General features: G+C 40.7%; 1 protein-coding gene across 1 annotated transcript; it reads left to right on the forward strand.

The window, feature by feature from the left end:
* The first annotated feature begins 1,521 nt into the window (after positions 1 to 1,521).
* qdpra (quinoid dihydropteridine reductase a) lies at positions 1,522 to 16,124 on the forward strand. The gene is made up of 7 exons (XM_061047619.1): positions 1,522 to 1,675; positions 1,774 to 1,866; positions 3,102 to 3,198; positions 4,234 to 4,374; positions 8,907 to 9,015; positions 13,121 to 13,204; positions 15,087 to 16,124. Exons 1-7 carry the CDS (start codon positions 1,592 to 1,594, stop codon positions 15,187 to 15,189), a joined length of 711 nt encoding a protein of 236 aa, XP_060903602.1. The 5' UTR covers positions 1,522 to 1,591; the 3' UTR covers positions 15,190 to 16,124.
* The last annotated feature ends 7,168 nt before the right edge of the window (positions 16,125 to 23,292 follow it).

Consider the following 23,292-nt stretch of genomic DNA (forward strand, 5'->3'; position numbering starts at 1 on the left):
CAAACCACAGCATGACACATGACACTTGTTAAAATGCTTTGCAAACACATGCAGGAGTGACTTTTTGAGGTGTTGTTCATGTCTCTTTCATGTTTGCACGCAGGACTGTGAAGGCAGAGCAGAAACATATATTAGGCTTCTTTACTTGCAGAAGGTGAGGGTCAAAACCAGGAAAGTAAAACCAACAGGGCATACTGAGTTAAGGTCCAAAACACCAGAGACGCTGGAACATTTGGCAAAAGTTCTTCTTCTTTTTAATGTTTGATGGCGGTTGGCAAACCAGTTTATTTGTGCTTTTGGCACAAGTTAAGTAAACAAAATGTGATGAACGAGGGGAAGGACAGTACAAACATTTTTTTTAATTAGTGATAAGGTGAACAAAATGAAACAAGAACATATAGACATGACATAGACATGACAACTAAAGCGAGAACAAACAAACAAAGACAAAAAATAAAAATAAAAACAGATACAAAATAGCAAAACACATGCAAAGATATATGCATGTAAACATTAATGGAAAGAAGATAAAATGATATAAATGTAATAATTTGACCATCATAAAAAGAGAGATGATGGTAATAAATATATATATAATAATAAATATACACATACACACATACGTACACATGTACAGCCATAGGTGTACACATACATGCGTATCAAGATCGTATAAATGTCGTAAAGAAGAACAGAGAAGTGGACAGTACAAACATTCAAAATAAAAGCCTAAGAATTTTAACTTTTTAAATGTAAAATAATAGAATTTCAAACATGCGAGTTGAACTACTGAGATTAATCGATTAATCGAGATTAAAAATGTGATCGTTTGACAACCTGTGTTCTTGGACTAAATCTTCCTTTTTCCATTTCCCATCTGCACAGCTGTCCCAAGAGTCAGCCTCTAGTTAGACACTTTAATGCTCACCTCACAATTATTTAAATAGCACCTTTAATTTAATGTTTGCACTGCCTGTTATTTAATGTCTGTTTTTGATAACTCTGCACTATCTGCTTTTTTCTAAACATTGCTGTACATATATAAACAACACAGCTTCAGAAGGTCAACACTTTTTTATTTTTTTATATTCAGGTCTAATTACAGATTTTTTTTTCCTCAACTGTTTTTAGGTTCTTGCTTTAAATTGCACATATATTTTTTATCCCTGCACAGGTTATGTACATTTTTTGTATAAGTCTATTTTTTAATTGCACAGTTTAAGTTTGATTCATCTAGGGGTATTCTTTAAAAAAAAATTTCAGGTTAATATATATGTATGGGAGGGGAGGGGGGGGGGTGTCGGTTTTGTAGTTTAATTTGTAACAAATGTTTCATGTCATGTACGTCTCTGTAACCTGCTACTGGATGCTTTGAATTTCCCTCTGGATCAATAAAGTATCTATCTATCTATCTATCTATCTATCGTTTAGTTAGCCTTATAATCCTGATATCTCCGTCGGTCTTTGAACGCAGCATCAGTTCAGCCAACTTGTTGCACAGGCGGAGGAACGCCCCCTCCTTCCCCGGGTATTAGAGCTGCAGCTCGGCCACAGCTCTCTCACTCTGCTCGCTGCTAATCACGGTGTAAACATGGCTGCTAACCGGGTGATCGTGTACGGTGGACGAGGCGCCCTGGGCTCAAAGTGTGTCCAGCATTTTAAGTCCAGCGGATGGGTGAGTGTTGACAGGAAGCCCCCCCCCCCCCCCCCATGCTAACACTCTGGTTTGCCTGCTGAATGCTAAGCTAACTGTTTATTTATTTTATGTCTAAGTGGGTTGCGAGCATCGACATGGCTGCAAACGAGGAGGCGAACGAAAACGTGATCGTGAAGATGAGTGAGTCGTTCACTGAGCAAGCTGGACAGGTGAGCCACTTTTATTAATAATGTTATGAATATTATTTAAATGAATCTGTCTTAAAAAAAAAAGCTGCTAAAGTCTACATTTAAATATGAAAGCACTTTAAAGTGTCGCTTTATTATGACGATGTTGATTTTTTTTATTTCAGTGTTTTTGCTTTAATAAATATGCTGATGCTGCGTTCAAGATACGCTGAGGAAAAAGGGTGAAAAGAGAATTTTTTTTTGTGCATTCATTTATTTTTATTTATTTGAAAAATATAACAACAAAAAAGAAAGCAACCCACATAAAAAAACTGGAAAAAAAAACCCACACACACAAACCCAAAACAAAACATTTTTTTTAATCAGTTCTGTTGAGCGTCTCTGTGAGTTTAAATATTAAGAATATTATTGTTTTTTTAATTTAATTAACAACATGATTTATTCGCCGCGTTGTTTGATGGGAAACATCAGCATTTTGCTACAGCTAATACTAAATAATAATGCATATTTTTTTTCCATTCACCCCTTCATGGTTTATTTGTTAGGGACATGCACTATATAGATAGTTAAATTGAAAACAGACATTTAATGCAAGTATCAGAGTGTTTATAGCAGATGTTAATTTGCACGGTCTTCCCTCCAAGGGCTTCTGTATGAATACAAGATTAAAACAGTTTAAAAGGAGAAAGCGAGGGATACAATAAGATAGACTAAGACACACATTTAGCAATGACATAACTACAGAATAATAAGACATGATGAGTACAAGCTTATTGCTGAACTAACCACGATTTGGTGGTAAAGTTTTCAGTAAGTTTCAAGCGATCAGGTAGCGAGTTCCAGAAATGTTTTGCTAAATTTTACAATTGCTACAAATAGGTGGAAGTAGCCAAGACAGAACATCCTGAGACAATTAAAATCAGTTAAGAGTAAATATGATTTTTAAATGGTTCACATAATGTTTTTGTTACTCTCATATATTTCCTGGTTTAAATCCCGTAGCATATTGTAAAAACAGTTTGTAATCTTTAATAATTACAACATCTTTCTATAAAGGTTATAAAGAAATAACTTCATGCACACTCTGAAGGTGATGTGAAGGGTTTCTCCAAATATCCAGATTTTGTTATACCTGACCTGAACGCAGCATGAAAACATGTTTCCATTATTCTCGGCTGGTTGACATTCGATTGCTTTGACGTCGACCCTGTGGCTTTATTAAAAGGTGTAAGCAGTTTATCTCTGGCTCTGTGCAGGTGACGGCGGATGTGGCCCAGTTGCTAGGGGAACAGAAAGTGGATGCTATCTTGTGTGTGGCAGGAGGATGGGCCGGTGGAAGCTGTAGCTCCAAAGGTAAGAGACCGACCTGTTGTTTGCTGCGACACAAATCAGCCATCATGTACTTCCTGCAGTGATGCATGCTGAAAACCAGGCTTAAAAAACTACAGGAAGTTCACTCTTGTCCTCATTGAATGTAGTTTTTTTTTATTTTTTGTGTGCCACTGCGGCTCAGTTGGTAGAGTCGGTCGTCTTCTAACCAGAAGGTCGGGGGTTCAATCCCCAGTTCCTGCAGCCACATGTGTCCGATGTGTCCTCGGGAAAGACCCCAAGTTGCTCCCGCTGCTTCATCTGTGGTGTATGAATGAGATGAGACACTACTCATAGCAACCTCTACCAACTGAGCCGCAGCCTTCTGATTGGTTCTGTCCTGTTCAGTAGGACAGGTTTGTTTCTGTCATGATTATGGAGAAGGCTGTGTCCTGTTTTTATGCTAAGCTAAGCTAAGCTAACTACAGGGTGTATTAGCTCAAAGGCTTTTTTGATCCAGCAGATGTCGCCCTTGAACACCAGCATGAAACCAAAACAACTCGCGCTGCATTGTTGTGTTAGCATGCTAATGCTAGCGATCTTTATTATGCTCGTATCGTCACACTGCATGTAAATTTACCTGAAATGAGCGTGATCTAGAAACACAGTTAAGCAGTGAGTACAGTATGTTATTCTTCTTTTCTCTAGTCCCTCAATTAAACAACTTTTATACACGAGGGGAGGAGTCAGCCGGCTGTCCGGACGATGTAAACAAAGTGAAGATAGGACTCTGAAAACATCACAGACAGTGGGACTCGGGTGTTACACCCATTGTAGACAGTCATGACTCACAGAGTTATTTTCAGAGGATATACTTGATTTATATTATATTTAAGTGTGAAGAATCACATATAAAGACTTTAAAGACAAAAGAGTGCTAGTAGTCATTTTGTGTCTCATTCTCAGCCGGACAGCCAACACACAGTGTGTATTACTGTCAGAACTTAATAAAGTGAGGCATGTTTAAAAATGAATAGTTTGGGGTGTCTTACAAATGATTCTGTGTCTCTTTTTTTGTAGATTTATTCAAAAACAGCGATCTGATGTGGAAGCAGAGTGTGTGGACCTCCACTATCTCCAGCCGCCTCGCCGCTCTGCACCTCAAAGCAGGAGGACTGTTGACTCTGGCCGGGGCTAAAGCAGCTCAGTCGGGCACCGGAGGTAAAAACACACACGCACACGTTAGTGTTTACCGTTCTCATCAGGACGACCTCGCTTCATGTCAGGGTTACACACAGGGACTTTGATATGTATCGGGGACCTCATTGAGCGAGCGTCTTTGTTGTCAGACCTGCCAATTCAAATAATGAAGGTATTAGAAGTCGCTGCAGGGATCAGACGAGCGGCGTTGACATAACTCACACAGACCACAACAGTCTGAGGGGAAATGTGTCGATAAAATGGATCCAAGAGACACGAGACGGAGGGAATAATGAAAGAGAGAAACAGCGGATGAGTCGTGTGGAAACAGCAGCGATCATTGGTTTGAGCGTTTCACAAACGAGCAGCTTGTTTGTCCGTCAGCGACCCTCCTTTTCTCTGCCGGTGTCCAACCCCGACCTGATCACAGCCTTCAACCCACAACAGTTTAGAGTTCAAATGTAACGGACTGCGGTCGTCAGAAACAGAAGAAAATACAATGCCACACAAAAAAAAAAAAGTTCAAACTTCAGTTTAGTCAGAAATAGAGATGCTAAATGATCATGAGTAAGGCAAGAAAACACATTTTATTTGGTGATTTTTTTCTTGGGAATTGGACGCTTCTTATGCCTTTATCGATAGGACAGGACAGTGGACTAGTGTTTTTTCGCACAGAACGTCAGAGTGAGCTGATGTGACAGTATGCTGGTAGGTTCTTCTTAGCCTCTTCTGTTGATATCGTGATTCTGTTGGAGTACACGTAGTGCTGAAATAAAGACAAATATTCACATCTCAGCGTTGCATAGTGGACACTTCTGAGTCTTTCTTCCCGTCTGATAGGGATAGTCTCCCACTCTGAAGCAGGTCAGGAGGATTTCAGGAACAGTCCTCTAGAAATTCTCTAGAACTTTTAAAGAGTGGACATGTGAAAACTAATTTATTGTCTTGTTAGCTTTTGATGGTCCCTTAGAGGAATCGGTTTAAATTTTAACCAGTTAAAGACTCCTCACAGGAGCCAATGATCCAATGTTCAATTTAATTCTGCAGAGAAGGACGTTAAATATAAACCATGGTGAGCACCAAACCCGCTCTAAGAAAGAAAGCAGCCTGCCAGGAGAGTCAATATCCTGCAGGCATCGAATCCTGTTTAATAACCTGATCTCCATCTAATCGGCTGATGTGGCAATGACGTATGAAACACCTATTGTTAAGGAGACAGCAGCCCGCCTCACGTCGCCTCTGTGGCAGCAGAAAAGCTTTGGCCTGGTGCCATGTGACCCCCCCCCCGGCCCCCCCTCTCTCTGTGTTTAAACCCACCATGTGATGGGCTGACATCCAGCTACAGCAATACAAAGTCCGGGCTCAGCAGACAGCTCATTGGCTGCTGGATTAGGAGGAGAATGACTCAGCATTTAATGCTCCCCTCTCTTTGTTGACACGGACTTGAGTGTGTTCACTGATCTGATACTTTTAGATTTGGTCTTCTCTTTTTCCACTGAGCGTTTATTTATGTAGAAACCTGTCCCTTTTGAAGCCTTTAGTTTTTACCTCATCTGATTCAAACACTTTAACAAAAGTTTAAAGAAATGAAAAAATAGTAATGAGATTAAAAAGTGTACGAGTGTTGGACATCTGTGCAGTGAAAACATGTGAAGATGGATGAGCATAACTATTTGTTTTGATCATAAAATGTGGTTTCAAATCAACGTTTGCCCGACCAATATCAATATTGGGGAGACAAAATATCTGAGACCCATATATCAGCCGATATCTTTCTTAGATCTGTGTTCAATCTGTAGATGTAGATATACATGTTTTCATTCGATCGCTCCAATGCAGATCATAAACTTGTGGAAAAGATAAATAATGAAGACCAGACGGTCACTCAACTGGAGAGTAACTGTACGTGTCTGACACTTTAAAATGCTTGTTGTAATCCATATAGCGCCCTCTGCTGGTGACACCCAGAAAGAGAACTAGGCTATTTGACTGGTGAATAAGTAGGCCTGGGCGATATGACAAAAAATATTATCAAGCTAAAAAATTTCATATAAGTCGATATCGATAATTATCACGATAATTGTCAATCATTATTTATTTCAAATTTAAAAGCTGATCTTTGCTGCTATGTGAAAGTAGAAGAAAGTGCCCCCCCATTTCCCTATGTTTTGATAGTGTAATTACAGGTTTAAATCTATCGAACTTTTATCGAACATTTTAAATATTTAAATTGACAAAAAATATATTGCAATAATTATCGTTATCGTTTTATCGCCCAGGCCTATGAATAAGTCTAGTAATATCGGCGCATTTCTGTGTTAAAATTAGCCGACACCAATATCTACTGGATGAGCCGATATCTGCTGATTTTATCGGCTGGTCGATGAATTGGTCTATCTCTAAAATTCTGAGTTTGACTTTCTCAGAATAAACAAGTCAGGGTTTGATTGTGTCCAATCTTTCAGGCCTTTGCACACTGAGTCCATGTTTTGTGTTGATGCACCTAACAAAATGTTTTCTCATGATGTGTCAGTCGTGTTTGCACACCGATTCTGAAACTCTGTTGAAGTGCTTTTTTTTTTTTTGCATCTGTCCCAGTGTGTGTGTGTGTGTGTGTTTGTGTCTGGTGTCAATTCAATTCAAAAAACTTTATTTGTCCCCGCGGGGCAATTCAAAAGCACACAGAGCAGTAAAATAACAACAGTGCAGGTAGACGAAACATTTTAACCTAAATATAAAGTGTCAATTTAAATACAACTTAAAGCTTAAACTTAACTTAAAAATACAAAATATAAAGGAGTAGATATAAGTGGACAGTGATCGGACTAACAGATGTAAATATGGTGTGTCCATATCGTCACAGGATTAATTTCTTTGAGTAAATTGGTCAGCTTTTTTTTTTTTAATGTGTGTTTCCAGTATATCGAGCAGCGTATCAATCTGGACCATTGACTTCCTGAAACACACCTGGAAGTGATCAGTATAATCCTGCTGCTCTTCATCGACAGTGAAACTCTCCTCGCTCTTGTCAAGTTTTCAGGAGTGGACGAACTTCTTGTTTTCTTTTCTCAAGGAGTGAATGAACCACAAAATCTTCAGCGCTCGATCACTGCATGACGAGTACGAGACCTTTTGTCTCATACTGTGAATTTTCACAATGCACAGAAAAATGAACACATCAGACTCTGTGTTCAAGGAGTTTCTGTTCGATTACAGATCCCAAAAAAAGCATTAAAAACAGACTCAGTGCGCAATGGCCTTTACTTGAAATGATAGAGCAATCTTAAAAATATAAAGACCAACAAAAGGGAGGTCGAACCACGTGGAGGCTTTGAAGAAAAAAAAAAAAACCTAACCTCTGATTTTCAAACAAAGGGATCAACACAGAGGTCATCTCTGTGATCTCCATGTGACTTGAATTTATTTTCCATAATCCCTGTTGTTCTTCTTATCCTCTAAAATAGTAAAACAAAAATAGCTTTCAGTGACTTTCAGAGACGTGTCCTCTTACCAAAGCTGCAGCCTCTGTTTCAGCTCTCTGCTCCAAGGATCAGAAGAAACTACATTCTGACCTCGATAAGTTATAACTTCAGCGTTTTTTTTTTATCAGAACAGACATTTCTGATGTAGAGAGAAGATGTCAATTAACATTTGTCAGTACACTCAGTATAAGCTTTCCCATTCAAACACCGGCAACAAAGCTGTGTCTTGCCCAAGGACACATCGACGTGTGTCTGCAGGAGCTGGGGATCGAACCCACAACCTTCCGGTTGAGAGACGACCAACTCTACCTCTGAGCCACAGGCGCCCATTTAAATATCTGCAATTATTGTTGTAGTGGCGTTATTGAATTTGAAAAGTAACTAGATACATGACTAGTTACTGCAAATAGTAGTGACTAAGTAATCACAAATCAAATTCCCAGAGACTACTGTAGCAATGTGTTCCTCCCAACACTAGATCCTAACAGTATCAGATGTGTTTCAAGGACAATTCAGACAATAAGGAGATCTACGAGTGAAGGGACTCGCATAGGCTCTATGAAGGAACGAACATGTGACTCATGCCCCTACACTACACTCGTGCTTCCTTTTTGTTTCACTCAGGGAGAAAAAACAAAAAAACAAAAGCTTGACATGAAAGCCATGTCACCACCCCTTGTTCTCATTGGTCACTTCTCTGTAAGCCTGTCATATGATTGGTTTAGGCTGCCGGGGAAGATGCTTAGCATTCTTTGGACTTACTGTTTCCAGATGCTGAAGCTAAGAAACATCACTGGGAGGTTTGTGAGGAAATCACAACACAACAAGCAGTTAGCCATGTCTTTAAAAAAGTACAAACAGTGTGAGGAATCCAGTCGCGGTTTACTAAAGTTTTTAAAAAGTTTTCAAACTGTTCCCTCCTCCGATAGATCCTCCAGAGTCTTTCCACTTGACTTCTCTTCACTTAAATCAATGACTTCCTCTCCTGGGCACAGTGTGCGGTGCATTTGATGAGGTCCATGTTGTTTTTTTCCCTCCAGTACACTAAAAGAAATATTCTGTGATCCTCAGGAATGGTCGGATACGGCATGGCCAAAGCTGCCGTCCACCAGCTGTGTCAGAGCCTTGCAGCAAAGAACAGTGGGATGCCGTCGGAAGCTGCTGCTGTGGCCATACTGCCGTGAGTACTTGTGTGTGTGTGTGTGTGTGTTTACAGCAATCACAGGTCAGTGCACAACATCTCTCTACAATATAGAATACTAGCTTCCTGTTTCCCACACATAGACGATACCTGGGGGGGTCGCCCAAGTACATTTCTGTCCTGTTTTTATTTATCTTTAATTTATTCATTTAAATTGCCGAGAGAGAGAGAGAGAAGCTGTGCACGAGGACCTCACTGAGCGCACAGAATTTAAAAACTGTGCCTGAGCCCTCGGCAGCTCCGCGCAACATAACAAAACTCCCGTTTAAAAAAAAATCTCTACTCCTGCAGAGAGATAAGACGCAGCAGAATGACATCAGCTTCAGAGAGAGGGAGAGAGAGAAGGTCAACTGTCCGGACATCCCTCTTGTAAATGCACCGATTGAGGTGCTTTGCTCCTACCCCTGATAGTATGAACCTTCAGTAGGTTTATTTATTGGTTCATTGTTTATTGGATGGTTATATAAATGTGTTGGATCCTGGGAGTTTTTGACTTCATAGGTAAACAACCACAATCCATCCAGTGAGACTCAGCAAGAATTCATGGTTTACAGACAAGCTAATATTTTAAGTTTCATTTAGTAATAATCAGACATAATAAATTAAAATGGAAGAAGCCTGAGTGACGTTCGCCATTGGTTACTGAAGGCGGCTTTGGAATCCTGTTGATGGCAGCCAGCCTCTTGTGGACACTGGAGGGGCTGCAGGTTTTTTTGCACTTCAGTGTTGGCTTCATTTTTCAACACTTGATGTTGTCAGTCATACTTCACATCATGTCATATTCATGAAATACCTGCAAGTGATCGACTGTCTACTGACTTGCCCACTTTCTGATTTCCTGAAAGTCAGGCGCTCAAATGAACAGCACAGTGTCCTTGAATACAAAAACAGAACCACTTTCAGACACATTTTTGGGTGATGTAAGAAGACATCCAGACTTAATGTATAGGATTGTGAAATTCCATATGTTAATATTTTATTTTTTTAAAAGTCAAATCATTAAAAAAATATATAGATAGCTAATGAAAATAACTGTTTGTTATGGCCTTAATATTTATTCCCCTTTGATTTAAGACCATGGGGCCGTCACTTAAACGACACCTTACCCTATCAGAACAGAAGAACTACTGAGATGCTTCATCACCACACAACCTTAATGCTGTGGGTAAAGTAAGAAAGGGAATCCAATAGACTCTCCGTTAGCTGCTGATATTGAAACATGATGCTCGTAAACTGCACAGAGTACCTTCATGTTCCCGAGCCCTGAAGCTCTACGATGCTTTATGACAATATAACCAGGGACGTGTTTCTTTCTTGTTCCCTGAACGGAGCGCTTTACTCTCTGCGCTTTGGATGTCGGTAGAAAATAAAGATATCCTGGTGAAGTCAATATCCAGCAGCAGATCTTAAGATACACGTTTTCTGTGTGTTTATTAACACAAATATCGTTCACAGTGTAGCTTCAAACGCAGCAACCATTCAAGCCTGCAATAAGAGGAGTAAAGATGAAGTCATTGTGCTGTTAAACCAAAAAAAAAAAAGCTTTGCATCAAGTCTTTTTTTTCTGTTTGAAGAGCTCAACATAAGCTGCGGGAACAAAAAGATGGATGTGGCTGGCAGCAGATCTCTGGTTGTGCACATGATCTGTTTGAGATGAATGACGCACGCAGTCGGCCATAGCATGATCCCCTTCCCCCCGTTTGCTTATTGAATGTTAAACCTGCACAGTCATCCTGAGAAGCAGGAAAAATGAATTTCCAGGGGAGTATCTCCCTCCTGTTCTCTCTTTGGTTGTATTTTCCATTAAAGATGAAGCTGCACTGAGTCTGCCTCTCCGGTGTGCTGTCACATCTGTTCAGCATTAGCCCCATGACTTGCATTTCTGTTCCAGTCTGCATCCTGCACCCCCCCCCCTCCCCCCAACCCCCTCCGAGCTGCGTCATTTAACAACACGATAGAGCAGCTGGAGGCATTCAGAGGACCGAGTGTTTTCCACAAAGAGAGAGGAGAGCCAACAACGGCTTTTTGTGTTTTTGCTTTCAGGAATGTAATATCCTAAAAGCAAGTATGCCAAATAAGAAAGCATCATTATGTAAACATACCTTTTCCATCGTTGCTCTTACAGTCTAATGTTGTCAAAATACTCGGTTGTTCAATACTTTGAGTCGTGTTGTTTCCACTTCCCAGCACAAAGCAAAACTATCTCAGACATCTGAATGACGAACAGTTAAGTTTTAAGAAAACTAAAAATCTTCTGTCCTATCTTTTTACCTAAAGCCGCCTTGAATAAACGAGAGAGAGGGAGAGAGCACTGTGTAAATTGCACAAATACGTTTTTGTGCAATGTAGACCGTGTGCAGGACATTGCCTGCAAATTGTGGCAGTTTAAAGGCTTTATATGTGATTTTTTTTTGATCCAGCAGATGTCGCCCTTGAGCACCAGCATGAAACCAAAACAACTCGCGCTGCATTGTTGTGTTAGCATGCTAATGCTAGCGATCTTTATTATGCTCGTATCTTCACACTGCATGTAAATTTACCTGAAATGAGCGTGATCTAGAAACACAGTTAAGCAGTGAGTACAGTATGTTATTCTTCTTTTCTCTAGTCCCTCAATTAAACAACTTTTATACGCGAGGGGAGGAGTCAGCCGGCCGTTCGGGCGATGTAAACAAAGTGAAGATAGGACTCTGAAAACTCTGAAAACATCACAGACAGTGGGACTCGGGTGTTACACCCATTGTAGACAGTCATGACTCACAGAGTTATTTTCAGAGGATATACTTGATTTATATTATATTTAATTGTGAAAATATAAAGCCTTTAAAACAAGATATTTGGGGTGGCGGTGGCCTAGTGGTTGGTGCGGGCGCTCCATGTGCGGAGGCAGTTTCCCTCGTAGTGGGCGGGCCCAGGGTACGGCTCCTTTCCAGCATGTCACTCCTCAACTCTATCCACTCTCTCTACAATAAAAACATAAAAAGCTCAAAATAAATCTTATTAAAAAATAAAAAAAGATGGTTATTACCTGATACTGGGTACCTAGAACGTATATACTGTATATATATTTGATGTGAGGTGATCGTGCTGGGCGAGCCTGAGGAAGCTACAGGAGGAACACACCTCACAGTAAAATACAGTGAAGTTATTTTCAGTGTTCCTCAGATTATTGATTTATTTTTCATGCTATGTTCCTGCAACTGTGCGCGGGGTAACATGTTATATTTCAGTTTCTGTGGTATCAAAGCAGATATTATTCTTTTTACTAGTTAGATTTTATTGATTTGTTTATCAGCCACTAACAAAGTATCAACTTCTCTCTCTGGGCTCCACTCATACAAACATGAAGTTAAAATCCACACAAATGATTATAAATCAGAAGAGAAAAACAGAAATCATAATGAGAACAACTGTAATCATAGAAACACAATAACGTGCAACGTCCAAATCAAGAAGAGCCAGATCAGTGCACACGTTAATATCTGTACACAATCTGGGATTTTGACAACCCTAACTGTACCAGTGTGGAGCTAGCTTTTAAACCCTGATGATGATCTGAACAGAAATCGACCACGCCTTAACGTCAGGAAGTTTTACTATTTAGTGAAAAAATGGTACTCTTAAATCACTCAACAATGCAGGACACAGGAAACTGCAGCTTGAGCAAAGGACAATTTATTCCTCCTCTTGCTCTAAATGTTGCTTAATTACGGTGCGTTCTAATTGATGACTCCTTCATGTGAACGCGAGTGAAGGGGGGTTGGAGGTGTGTCTCTGGAGGAGGGCGGCGGCTTCAGTATGGAGGAGGCGTGGCTCAAACATCAGTTTGTTTTGGTTTCATGCTGGTGCTCAAGGGGCGACATCTACTGGATCAAAAAGTCACACATTCCACCTTTTAAAGAACTAAAGGTGCAGTGTTAAATATAATATATGAATGTATGACTATGATTAAAAAAGCCAAAACATGATGCAAAAGACTTCAAACACAACAACCTTGTTCAACCTTCTGCTCTCTGATTGTTCTCTGTGGAGGTGCTTCTCTCTCTCTCTCTCTCTCTGATCGCCATCTGGTTTAATTTGACAGGGTTACCTTGGATACGCCAATGAACAGGAAATTCATGCCTGACGCAGATTTCGGCTCCTGGACGCCGCTGGAGTTCATCGCAGAGTGAGTGCTGAGGGGGAGTTTGGTTTCATTTTATGATTTACTGTCAGAGCGAGGCTGTCATCATATTTAGGCTGTTTTGCTTTTGTCTGATTTCATCAATGCACTCATCATTATGCACTCAGTAGTAAGGCAGGGAATCCTTCAAAACACCCCCCACCACCACCACCACCTTCAGTGCATTTCCATTATAAACCTCTGAAAAGGAATATTCTAGTTTTTAAAGTAGACACCAACTCTTTAAGTCTCTGGTTAAGAAACCAAAACTTCATATAAATCAATTCAACTTTCACATACATGACATAATAAATGTTTAAAAAAAAAATCTGCACTTCATGTTTCCTGATTGAATTAAAATCTAAATTAACTTGAGTAAATTAGATTTGATGATGAGCATTTTGGAAACACTGTTGTGTTATTGAGTAGGACCTCCCCTCATTAGTGTTGACCCTGAGTGTTGGCCGAGGTAGATTAGAGGGGATTTGATCCACTTTGATAATCCCTGAGGACACACACGAGGGTCTGAGGACTGAAATAGAAATAATCTGAGGGTGAGGACATGAGGGCTGTGACTCTGTGTGTTTTACTGTCCCTTTGCTTTTTTATCTCTACTTTATTCTCGTTAAGCTTTAATTAAGAAATGTAATTCGTAACACTCCTGCAAAGATGTTCATGTAAAGTTGTTTCCGAGTAAACATCATGATTAGTCTAATTTTCTCAGCGTCAAAAACTGGTTTGACCGTAACTATAGAACTACTGTTATTCACGTTAAAGTTACGCTCTCTTGTAGTGCTGATGCTATACCAGAGTTAGGATATAACTGGGGTTTTTGTCTATTTTATTTCAAATGAAAAACACATTTTTCATAGTTTTTTTGAAATGTCTGAATTAGGGCTGCACAATTAATTAATTTTTTTTTAGCGATTTGAGCCTTCACGATGAACACGATGCAAAAATCTGCTTTTATAGCAATAAATCAAAAACACAGCTTCTCTCTCAGTATGTGTACATCACACATAATGGTCACAACAGGGTCCTAAGATGCTGACTAGACTCTTCTCCTCTGTCGCCCCCCGGTGGTGGAATGAACTTCCAAACTCCATGTGATCAGCAGAGTCCCTCTGCACCTTTAAGAAAAAGCTAAAGACCCAGCTCTTTCATGAATACCTACTAACTTAATGATGATGGTCTCCATATTATTGATGATGATGATGGTAGTGACGATGGTTTTTGTTTCATAATGACGACTTATAAGATGGTTTCTATACTGATTAGAGCTCTCAAGAACTGCCCTCAATGTTGTGCTTTGCCTCTGGTCACTTCCTGTCAGCACCTGTGTGTCCAATCAGACTCAAAGCTGATCGTTTGCTCTTACTGACATTAGTCTAGATCCTTGTTTGTGTTGTACTTACTCTCTGATGTACGTCGCTTTGGATAAAAGCGTCTGCTAGGTGAATTGTAGAATAATGGATGGAGGCCTGTGAATAACACGTAGCTATAAGAGAGAGGTCTGCACACTGCTCAGCTCCCAATGTGCAACTTTATTATTAAACAGGTCAACGTTTCTATCCAAAAGATCCTCTTCAGTGTTTTTCTTTGCCTGTTTATAATGATCCTTCTTTCACACCTTCTGCCTGCAGTCGGATGAACCTAAAGCTTTAAGCTACCCTCTGATTTATTTGTGCCAATCTAGTGGGGGGGGGGGGGTTAAGGAGGCACATGGTATTAGGTAGGTTGTGTAGAGTAAGAAGGATTTAATTTCCTTTACAGACCAACCTGAGTCTAGAAAGGGGGAATTAAGATTGTGGGCGTGCATTGATTCCAGTGAGCCTCCTGCATTAAAATGTACCACTGTAATGAGCTTCATGTCTTCCTTTTCCTCCAGAATGTTCTTCAACTGGGCCACAGGAGTGAACCGGCCGGCTTCTGGAAGCCTGATGCAGCTGATGACCTCCGGAGGGGAAACCCAGGCGGTGCCCGCGGAGTAGAGGACGCAGAGGAGCTGTGGAGACGGTGATGGAGGGGTTCGGAGATATAGAGGGAGAGAGATGGAGAGGTAGAGATGGATGGAGGCAGAGAGAGGGAGACATGAGAGGAAGGAGCACAAAGATAAACTGGTAGGAAGAGCAGCAGCAGGAGGATAGTGGAAGGTGAGTTCATAAAGATAGGGGGAGTGATGAAGAGTGTTTCAGGTGAAGAGGAGAAGAAAAGAGATGGTGGAAGAGAGGCTGCTAGATGGGTTTGTTTTTGAGCAGGAGGAGGGGGGGTTCACCAAACAAATGCAGCCCCACAGCGCCATCTAGCTGTAAACCCCTGCATTAATGCCAACAGTGAACCGGCAGAGTAAAATCTCCCAAAATCACCAGTTTGCATCCCACTTAGAAGTGCATTCTTCACTCTCAGACAGTCAAACATTTCATATCAAAATGTGTATGTAACCCCCTTTTTATGTCCAGAGTCTGCAGAAGTGGTCACTGATGGAGATAAATGTGCAGAATGATGTGTACCATACTGTTGAGATTCTGTGTGGTAGCGGCATTATTACATTATTATAATTTTAAAATAATGACAATGAAGGGTGTCCTTACCTTGACCCAAATGTTTCCACCTCATACATACAGTAGTGATAGTCGTTGTCCGTTCAGCATAACATGAGTGATCTGTACAGCTTTTAGTTTGCAGAACTCGCTGACAGAGAAAAACTTCAGGGCCGACAAACAGTCCAAAGTCAAAGCCCAAGCCGCTGTCATCTCTCAAACGGACAAAACACTTTCCAAAGTGGAGTGGCCTTATTTCATGTCTGTCGCTGTCGAGTCAAAGTGTCCTTGTTGTCTGCCGCTGTGAAGATGCCGCTCTGTTCCTCTTGTGGATTTTTTAAAGTCATGTATTGTAACTGTGTCCATTTCACAATAAAAAAAAACAAGTTTTAAGAAAAGTGTTTCTTCAGTCGGTTGGAGGTTAAAATTTCATTCTGACCTCGGAGTAAACTTTTCACTTAGTAACACCCGACCCCGACCCCACAGGACTCAGATAAAAAATGTGTTGGCGGTAAAGATGGCCGCACACAACATATAAAGCTTGAAATGTACGCACAATTCATGGTAGCTTTTGAAACACACATGCTCAGCAACAATGCATTAAAAAAGATTTTCATGATTTCATGTTTCATGAAATGTGCAGATGGCCTAGCGGTTAGTTTTGGCCACATGTACGGAGGCTATAAGCTTGTCATTCCCCTCTCTCTCTCTGTCTCTCTCTCTTTCTCCCTCTCTCTTTCTCCCTCTCTCTCTGTCTCTCTCTCTCTTTCTCCCTCTCTCTCTTTCTCTCTTTCTTTCTCACTCACTCTTTCTCCCTCTCTCTCTTTCTCCCTTTCACTCTCTCTTTCTTTCTCCCTCTCTCTCTGTCTCTCTCTCTCTTTCTCTCTCTTTCTTTCTCCCTCACTCTTTCTCCCTTTCACTCTCTTTCTCTCTGTCTCACTCTCTTTCTCTGTCTCTCTCTGTCTCTCTCTCTTTCTCACTCTCTTTCTTTCTCTCTCTCTCTTTCTCACTCTCTTTCTTTCTCTCTCTCTGTCTCTTTCTCCCTCTCTCTCTTTCTCACTCTCTGTCTCTCCCTCTCTCTCTTTCTCCCTCTCCCTCTCTCTCTCTGTCTCTTTCTCCCTCTCTCTCTTTCTCACTCTCTGTCTCTCCCTCTCTCTCTTTCTCCCTCTCCCTCTCTGTCTCTCCCTCACTCTCTCTCTTTCTCCCTCTCTCTCTCTCTCTCTCTTTCTCCATCTCCCTCTCTCTCTCTCTCCCTCTGTCTCTCTCTCCCTCTCTCTTGTTCTCCCTCTCACTCTCTCTTGTTCTCCCTCTCATTCTGTCTCTCCCTCTCTCTGTCTCTTTCTCCCTCTCTCTCTCCCTCTCTCTCTCTCTCTTTCTCCCTCTCTCTTTCTCCCTTTCACTTTCTCTCTTTCTCCCTCTCTCTTTCTCCCTTTCACTTTCCCTCTCTCTCTCTCTCTGGTTTCCTACTATCCACTGTCCTATCAATTAAAAGGTACAACCTCCAAAAAGAAATCTTTAAAAAAAACAAAAGTTAGATGATCAAACTTTCTGATGACTGAACTCAAAATGTTGCATCATCTTGTCTCCGTCTTGAAATGTTCAGACGTGTTCTTTTTGTAAAAAGAGGAGTTCAAGCATTTTTATGATGATAAAAAAAAACTCACTTCAAGGTCAATTAACTTTACTTAACTTTCTGTGCTAAACTAAGAACCAAATAAAATCTGCAAATTCACATTAATTTATATTTCATATTCATAATGCATGTAACCCCCAATCCTGTTCTGACAGATTTCCATCCGTCCTGTTTGATGTCTGGCCAATCACATGTTAGCGTTTTTTAGGCATTTTTATAAAACAAACCTTGAGGGCTGCCTCTGAAGTAAAACCTTCTTGTATTGCATTATAATTAATGAACTACACTGTAGTCTAATTTAGGTTCTTGAAGTAAGTGTTGGCTTCTCTAGTATGTCATATGAAACATCTTTTTATGATTTTAGACTTGACGCCTTGAGGTGAGAAACTTAACCTATCATCCTTCCTGTATGTCACAGGTTTAGTTGCTCTCATTTGTTAGATTTAGTTTTCTTGCAGGAACAACGGACGGTCACTGAATGTCCCAGAGTCGGCTAGATCAATGCAAAAAAACAAACAAACAAAAAAAACTGAAGCAGCCATATTTAATCTAATGAGGAAAAAGGTGTCTCTTTGTTTTTATTGGCTCTGAGGGAGAAGTCTGATGATGCCATCCAACACAAGCACCTTCAACGACCACTAGATGGCGCTGTTGAATAAGAATCCCACTGCCGCTCTGTGAATCTGTGTTCCCTCTCACTGAAAATCACAACAATCTGAATGCTGCCTGCCATGCATTCACTGCATAAAAATAACTTACAGCGTGGCTCTTCCTGCCGCTGAACTGATTGCAGAGCGTCCGGGACTTTCACCTTGGAAAATGCAAATCTGTGCAACGTGGGGAAGACATCGATTTAAAAGCAGGGGGATTATGACGATGAGATTATTTTACAGCTCCGTTCCTCGCTGCACAAAGTGTTGTTGTTGCTCAACCCAACCATATACCCCCCCCTCCCCCTCCCCCCAACTCCTTCAGCGTGGACCAGAATGCACATAAATAGACTATACGGGTCTGCTGCAGGGGCCTTGGTCTTAAACTCCACTATTTCTCTCGGCCCGGCCCGGCTGCAGCTCCTGGGACTATATGGCTGTTGACAAGCACCCTGCAATAAATCACCACGCTGAGGATTAATAGGAAAGAGCAAAGCGGTCCGGCTCACTGTAGCTGATATGTATTTATTCTATGTGGCGTTGCAATTCATCTCACTGTGTGTATGCATTTGTGTGTGTGTTTCCACCTGTGTGTGTGTGTGTGTGTGAGAGCCTGAGGCGAATGCAACACGTCTATGCATACATTACCTCCCACGATGCCAGGCGCAGTCGAGTGATTGCCCGTGGGGATGGAGTCAATGTTTATCACAGAGCGTTTCAGCTGATCAAAGATTACCGCTGAGACGAGAGTGTGTTGTTCCTGTTTCAGCTGGGCCAGATAAGTTGTCACCCGGCGCCACAGATGCTCTTGTTTTTCCGAAGCAACAAGAAATCTACGAGAGGCACAATTGTTTTGTGTGTGTGTCACAGGTGCAGCGGCGTGCGCTCGCTCAGGGGGATTTATCCGTGGGACTTCTTCTGTTGGGAGCGAGCTGCGAGCTGTGTGTTTCTCAACGTCTCATCTGCGGAGTGTGTGAGTGTGAGTGTGAGTGTGAGTGTGTTAATACAAGGTGACTTATGTAAGTTAGGAACGTCTGTCTTGTTGACACGAGCAGAGTCACGCGAGGTCAACGTGAACATGAGCCGTGATAGGAAAGTGCAACCTGGTTAAGGTGAATGGTAAATGGACTAGTCTTCTACACAAAGCACTTGTACACTGCAGGTCACACCTACACACTCACACACTGATGGTAGAGGCTGCTGTGTAAAGTGACTCGTCCCATTCATGCACATGCATATGCAGTCAGCAACTTGGGGTTAAGTGTCTTGCCCACATGTCTGCACATGTTGCTGCAGGAGCTGGGAATCGAACCCCCGACCTTCCTGCTGAGAGACGACCGATACTTTTAAATGTTTTTTTACTTTATTGCAGGCTGTTTTACTGCATTACAAGTTGTCATATTTCATCACAAATTCTGTTCATCATGGCACATTTTTATATATAATTTTTTAAACAAACAAGAATACATACAACATGAAATAAAATAAAAATCCAAAGGAAAGGTATGAAGAGAAAAAAGATAATTAAATTAAGATTTAGAAAGAAAAAATAATACTAATAAGAATAATAATGATAAAATAAAAATAAAACTGTAAATAGAATGGGGCAGGGGGGGGTGTTCCTTCACTACTCTCTTAATTTAATATAATTTAATTTACATACCTATTATTATTCCACTTTATCTGTTTCCTTTATCCATTTAGAGACGACCGATTCATACTTACTTATACCAAATAAAAGATCTTTATGATGAAGTGTAAACGCTCTCTAATTAAGAAAATGCTGAAATAGATAAACATCCAGATTCAAACTTTAAATGAAGAAAAGGCTGTATTAGGTGGATTATGGATGTTTCTCCAGATCATCCTTATATGTCATCTTTCACTCCTTAAATTACTTCTAATGACTCTACTTTAAAAAAGTAATTAAGGCATAAAGTACCCAAACATAAAACAACACATCCCAATAAGGATTCAAAATGTGTGATAGTGGGGCGTCGGATAGCTTAGCAGTTATGTTGCGCGCCCCATGTATGGAGGCTATAGTTCTCCTTACAGTGGTCGAGGGTTTGAATCCAACCTCAGCCCTTTGCCATATGTCATACCCCAGTATCCTAAGAAGATAAAACAAAATGTTTTAATTGATTACGTTTCTTCTTCAGGTGATCATTTTTTTGAACCCCCGACTATCCTCCAAACATTTCCTGTCTCTCTTCATCTAACCTATCTAATAAACTACAAAAAATAACTACAAAAAAGTGAGTTTCCCAAATTGCTGCTTATGAAGATTACAGAGACAGAGCCACCACACCCCCCTCAGGTGTGTCATCAGTACTGACCCTGCTTCTCCTCCTACCAACCACACCTACTGCTGAAGACACTGAAGTGGATCCTCCTAACGCATTATCATAACAAGGTCCAAAATAAATGCTTTTTTTTTTTCATCCCATACTATTTTGTCCATGTAGACCCCATCTAAGCCACAGCAGCTTCTCCCTGCAGCCACAGTGAGGGAAGAGAAAGACACCACTGCACCTTTAAATGTCTCATATCGCTTTAAAAAAACCTCCCAGACGACTCAGCTGACGAGTCAGAAGTAATATCCACCTTATGACATCAAACATTTACCTTTTTTTATCGTCCTCTTCAAGCTGTTTTTATTCCGTTTCTGATTCTTTTCTCTGTGGTTCATGCTGTAACCTTCCATCTACCAGTAGCAACTTATGTTCTTTCAAAATAAAGGCAGGTTTGTATAAGACTGCAAAAATACAAAATAAAAGCATAACATAAAATGGAAAATAATGGAATTTAAAACATTCATAAAAAAATGAGAATAATCGCGTTTTAAAGGTTTAAGCGTTTGACGGCTCTAATGGAAAGTGTAAAGCAACATTTCTCACGGGCGTCATCTCGTGGTCAATTATACCCGCCACTCTACACAAACAGAATTTATAAACTCTGATGTTTTCTGATAAATACGTTTCTACATTGTTTATTTTTATTCCTAAACTGCACACCAATAAATTAACTTCAAACTGATCAATGATTTTATTTACAAGCTGTTTTCTTTATGTTTCCAGATTCTAGAAACCCCCCCCCCCCCCCCCCCCCCCAGGTCATCCTATTTATGCTGTTTAATCTACATATAAGCGACCTTGTTGCCCGCTTCAGTCAAGAGTTTTATGAGTCCTTCTTTACTCTACTCCTTATTTCACTTGAAACTTAAAGGATTTAGCTCTATTTGACTTTTGTAAATGTTCATGAGTTACTCATTTGAAATGTTTTACGTAACTTTTAGAGGTTAAATCTACAACAAATCATATTTTATAAACTCAATATAACAGGGGGAAAGTTAAATACTTCTCCTTGAGTAGAAGTTTAAAGTGGCAGCAAATGAAAACGCTTGTGTTGAATTTAAAAACAGAACTTGAGTAAATGTATTTAGTCTCTTTCCACAATAAAGATGCAGAAAGCGAGGCGTACTGAGGCATTGAACTGATTTTCACCGCTCTTTTGTGTCCGTAAACCACCGCAGACAAAAAGGGAAACTGGTGATAATTAGAGGTCAAACAGGCTCATGACCTCTTGCAGATCATCCTTTCCCACAGTTCTGTTAGTCTGTATTTCTCTTCACATTTAGATTCAATAACCATGTTTTTATATGTATATTTCAATGCAACTGTGAGAACTCCAGTCTGCTATTTATGTTGATTCTGTATAATTACAGACATGGCTGGATGTTTCCTGCGTGCTGCATATGAACCCATATAACATATTACAGTGCACACACACACACACACACACACACACACACACACACACACACACACACACAGTCTGTGATAGCATTTGTTTTATTGACAGTGGATTGAGGCGCTCAAGCGCAGGTTGTCTCAGTGATTCATTGTGTGAAGCAAGGAGAAGAGCAGCGTCCAGTCCAGCTTACATGAAACCCCTGGAGGTGAATTTCCTGATTAAAGCCCCCCACCCCACCCCCCCATCCCCTCCTCATTCTCCATCCCCCACAACCCCTCCCTCCTCTGCCTGCTCGAAAACCCCCTCCAGTTGTGTGAGCGGATGTATGCTTGTGCTTGCATGCATATGTTTTTGTATGAGCATGTGGGTTTTGAGTGTGTCCTTTGTGTGTGTGCTGTGTTGTGTGTGCGTAAGTGCAGATTGTGCATGTATGTCAGTGTGTGTGAGTGCATATGTTCTTTGCACATGTGCATGTGTTGTAGGTATGCAATATGCATGTATGTTTTTATGAATTTAAGGAGCAAAATGAGTTCATATTGTCTAAAGAATCTGAATATTTTGAACTTGATTTTAAGTCATTTCTTGATCTTAAAAGTTCAGATTTAGTCATTTTCATTCATTTCTCTAATTTGTCACATCTATTTATTCTCTTTCTATGTTGCACCTTAAAACTACAGGATTAAAAAAAGCTAAATTAAAAACACTTGTTTCTTATGTTTTGTGCAGATAAATGTGTGTAAATGTATTTACTTACATGCCTATATGAAGCTGAGCTTTCATAGGTGTGCATTGTGTGTGCATCTATGTGTATACTTCTGTGTGTTGTAGAGGTTATGTCGAGATGGCGGGGCACCATGTGGAAGCCATTGAAGCCCTGAGCGTCAGCGAACATGGAAGGTGAGGCCAGATGGTAGTGGTTAGCCCTTGGCTGCTCCGGGTAACCTGACCTGCAGGGGAGGACCCCTCTGCCTCCCGAGGACCAGCCGCCACATGTGTTGCGTGAGAGTAAGTCGCCCAAAAAACCCAAAAGAACTGCCTCTCGGCTTCCTGACTGCCCCGCTCTCAGAGCCCCGGCATGTTTTTTTTAACCGAGGATCTAAAACAACAAAGTAGAAACGGGATCAGACAGGAACAGTTCAGAGACAGGATCATGGAGAATCCTGAGGTCTGTCAAGGTGTTATTAACAGTCTGATGTTGTTTTTTGTTTTTTATATACTGCAGTCAGTATTAAAGAATCTCCTTGTTAGCTTCAGGACAGAAGAAACGTCTTTACTTTGCAGACCACTGGTGAAATGCACTTCTTCTCCAACCCCTAAAACCTTGAATAACATCTGAGGTTCCTCTGCAGTTTGAGCTTTCTTTATCATTCACTGCCTCAGATTAAACTTCCAGAAGAACATTAAAATGGTGCTAAAGTGATCAAATACACATTTCAGGCTTCTTTACAGCCAAAGCACCTGATCTTATGTAACCATACCATGATGTAACTTTCTGTAACAACAGGAAGTTCTGTC

The sequence above is a fragment of the Labrus mixtus genome, chromosome 10 (assembly GCF_963584025.1).
Source record: "Labrus mixtus chromosome 10, fLabMix1.1, whole genome shotgun sequence".
Classification (NCBI taxonomy): domain Eukaryota; kingdom Metazoa; phylum Chordata; class Actinopteri; order Labriformes; family Labridae; genus Labrus; species Labrus mixtus.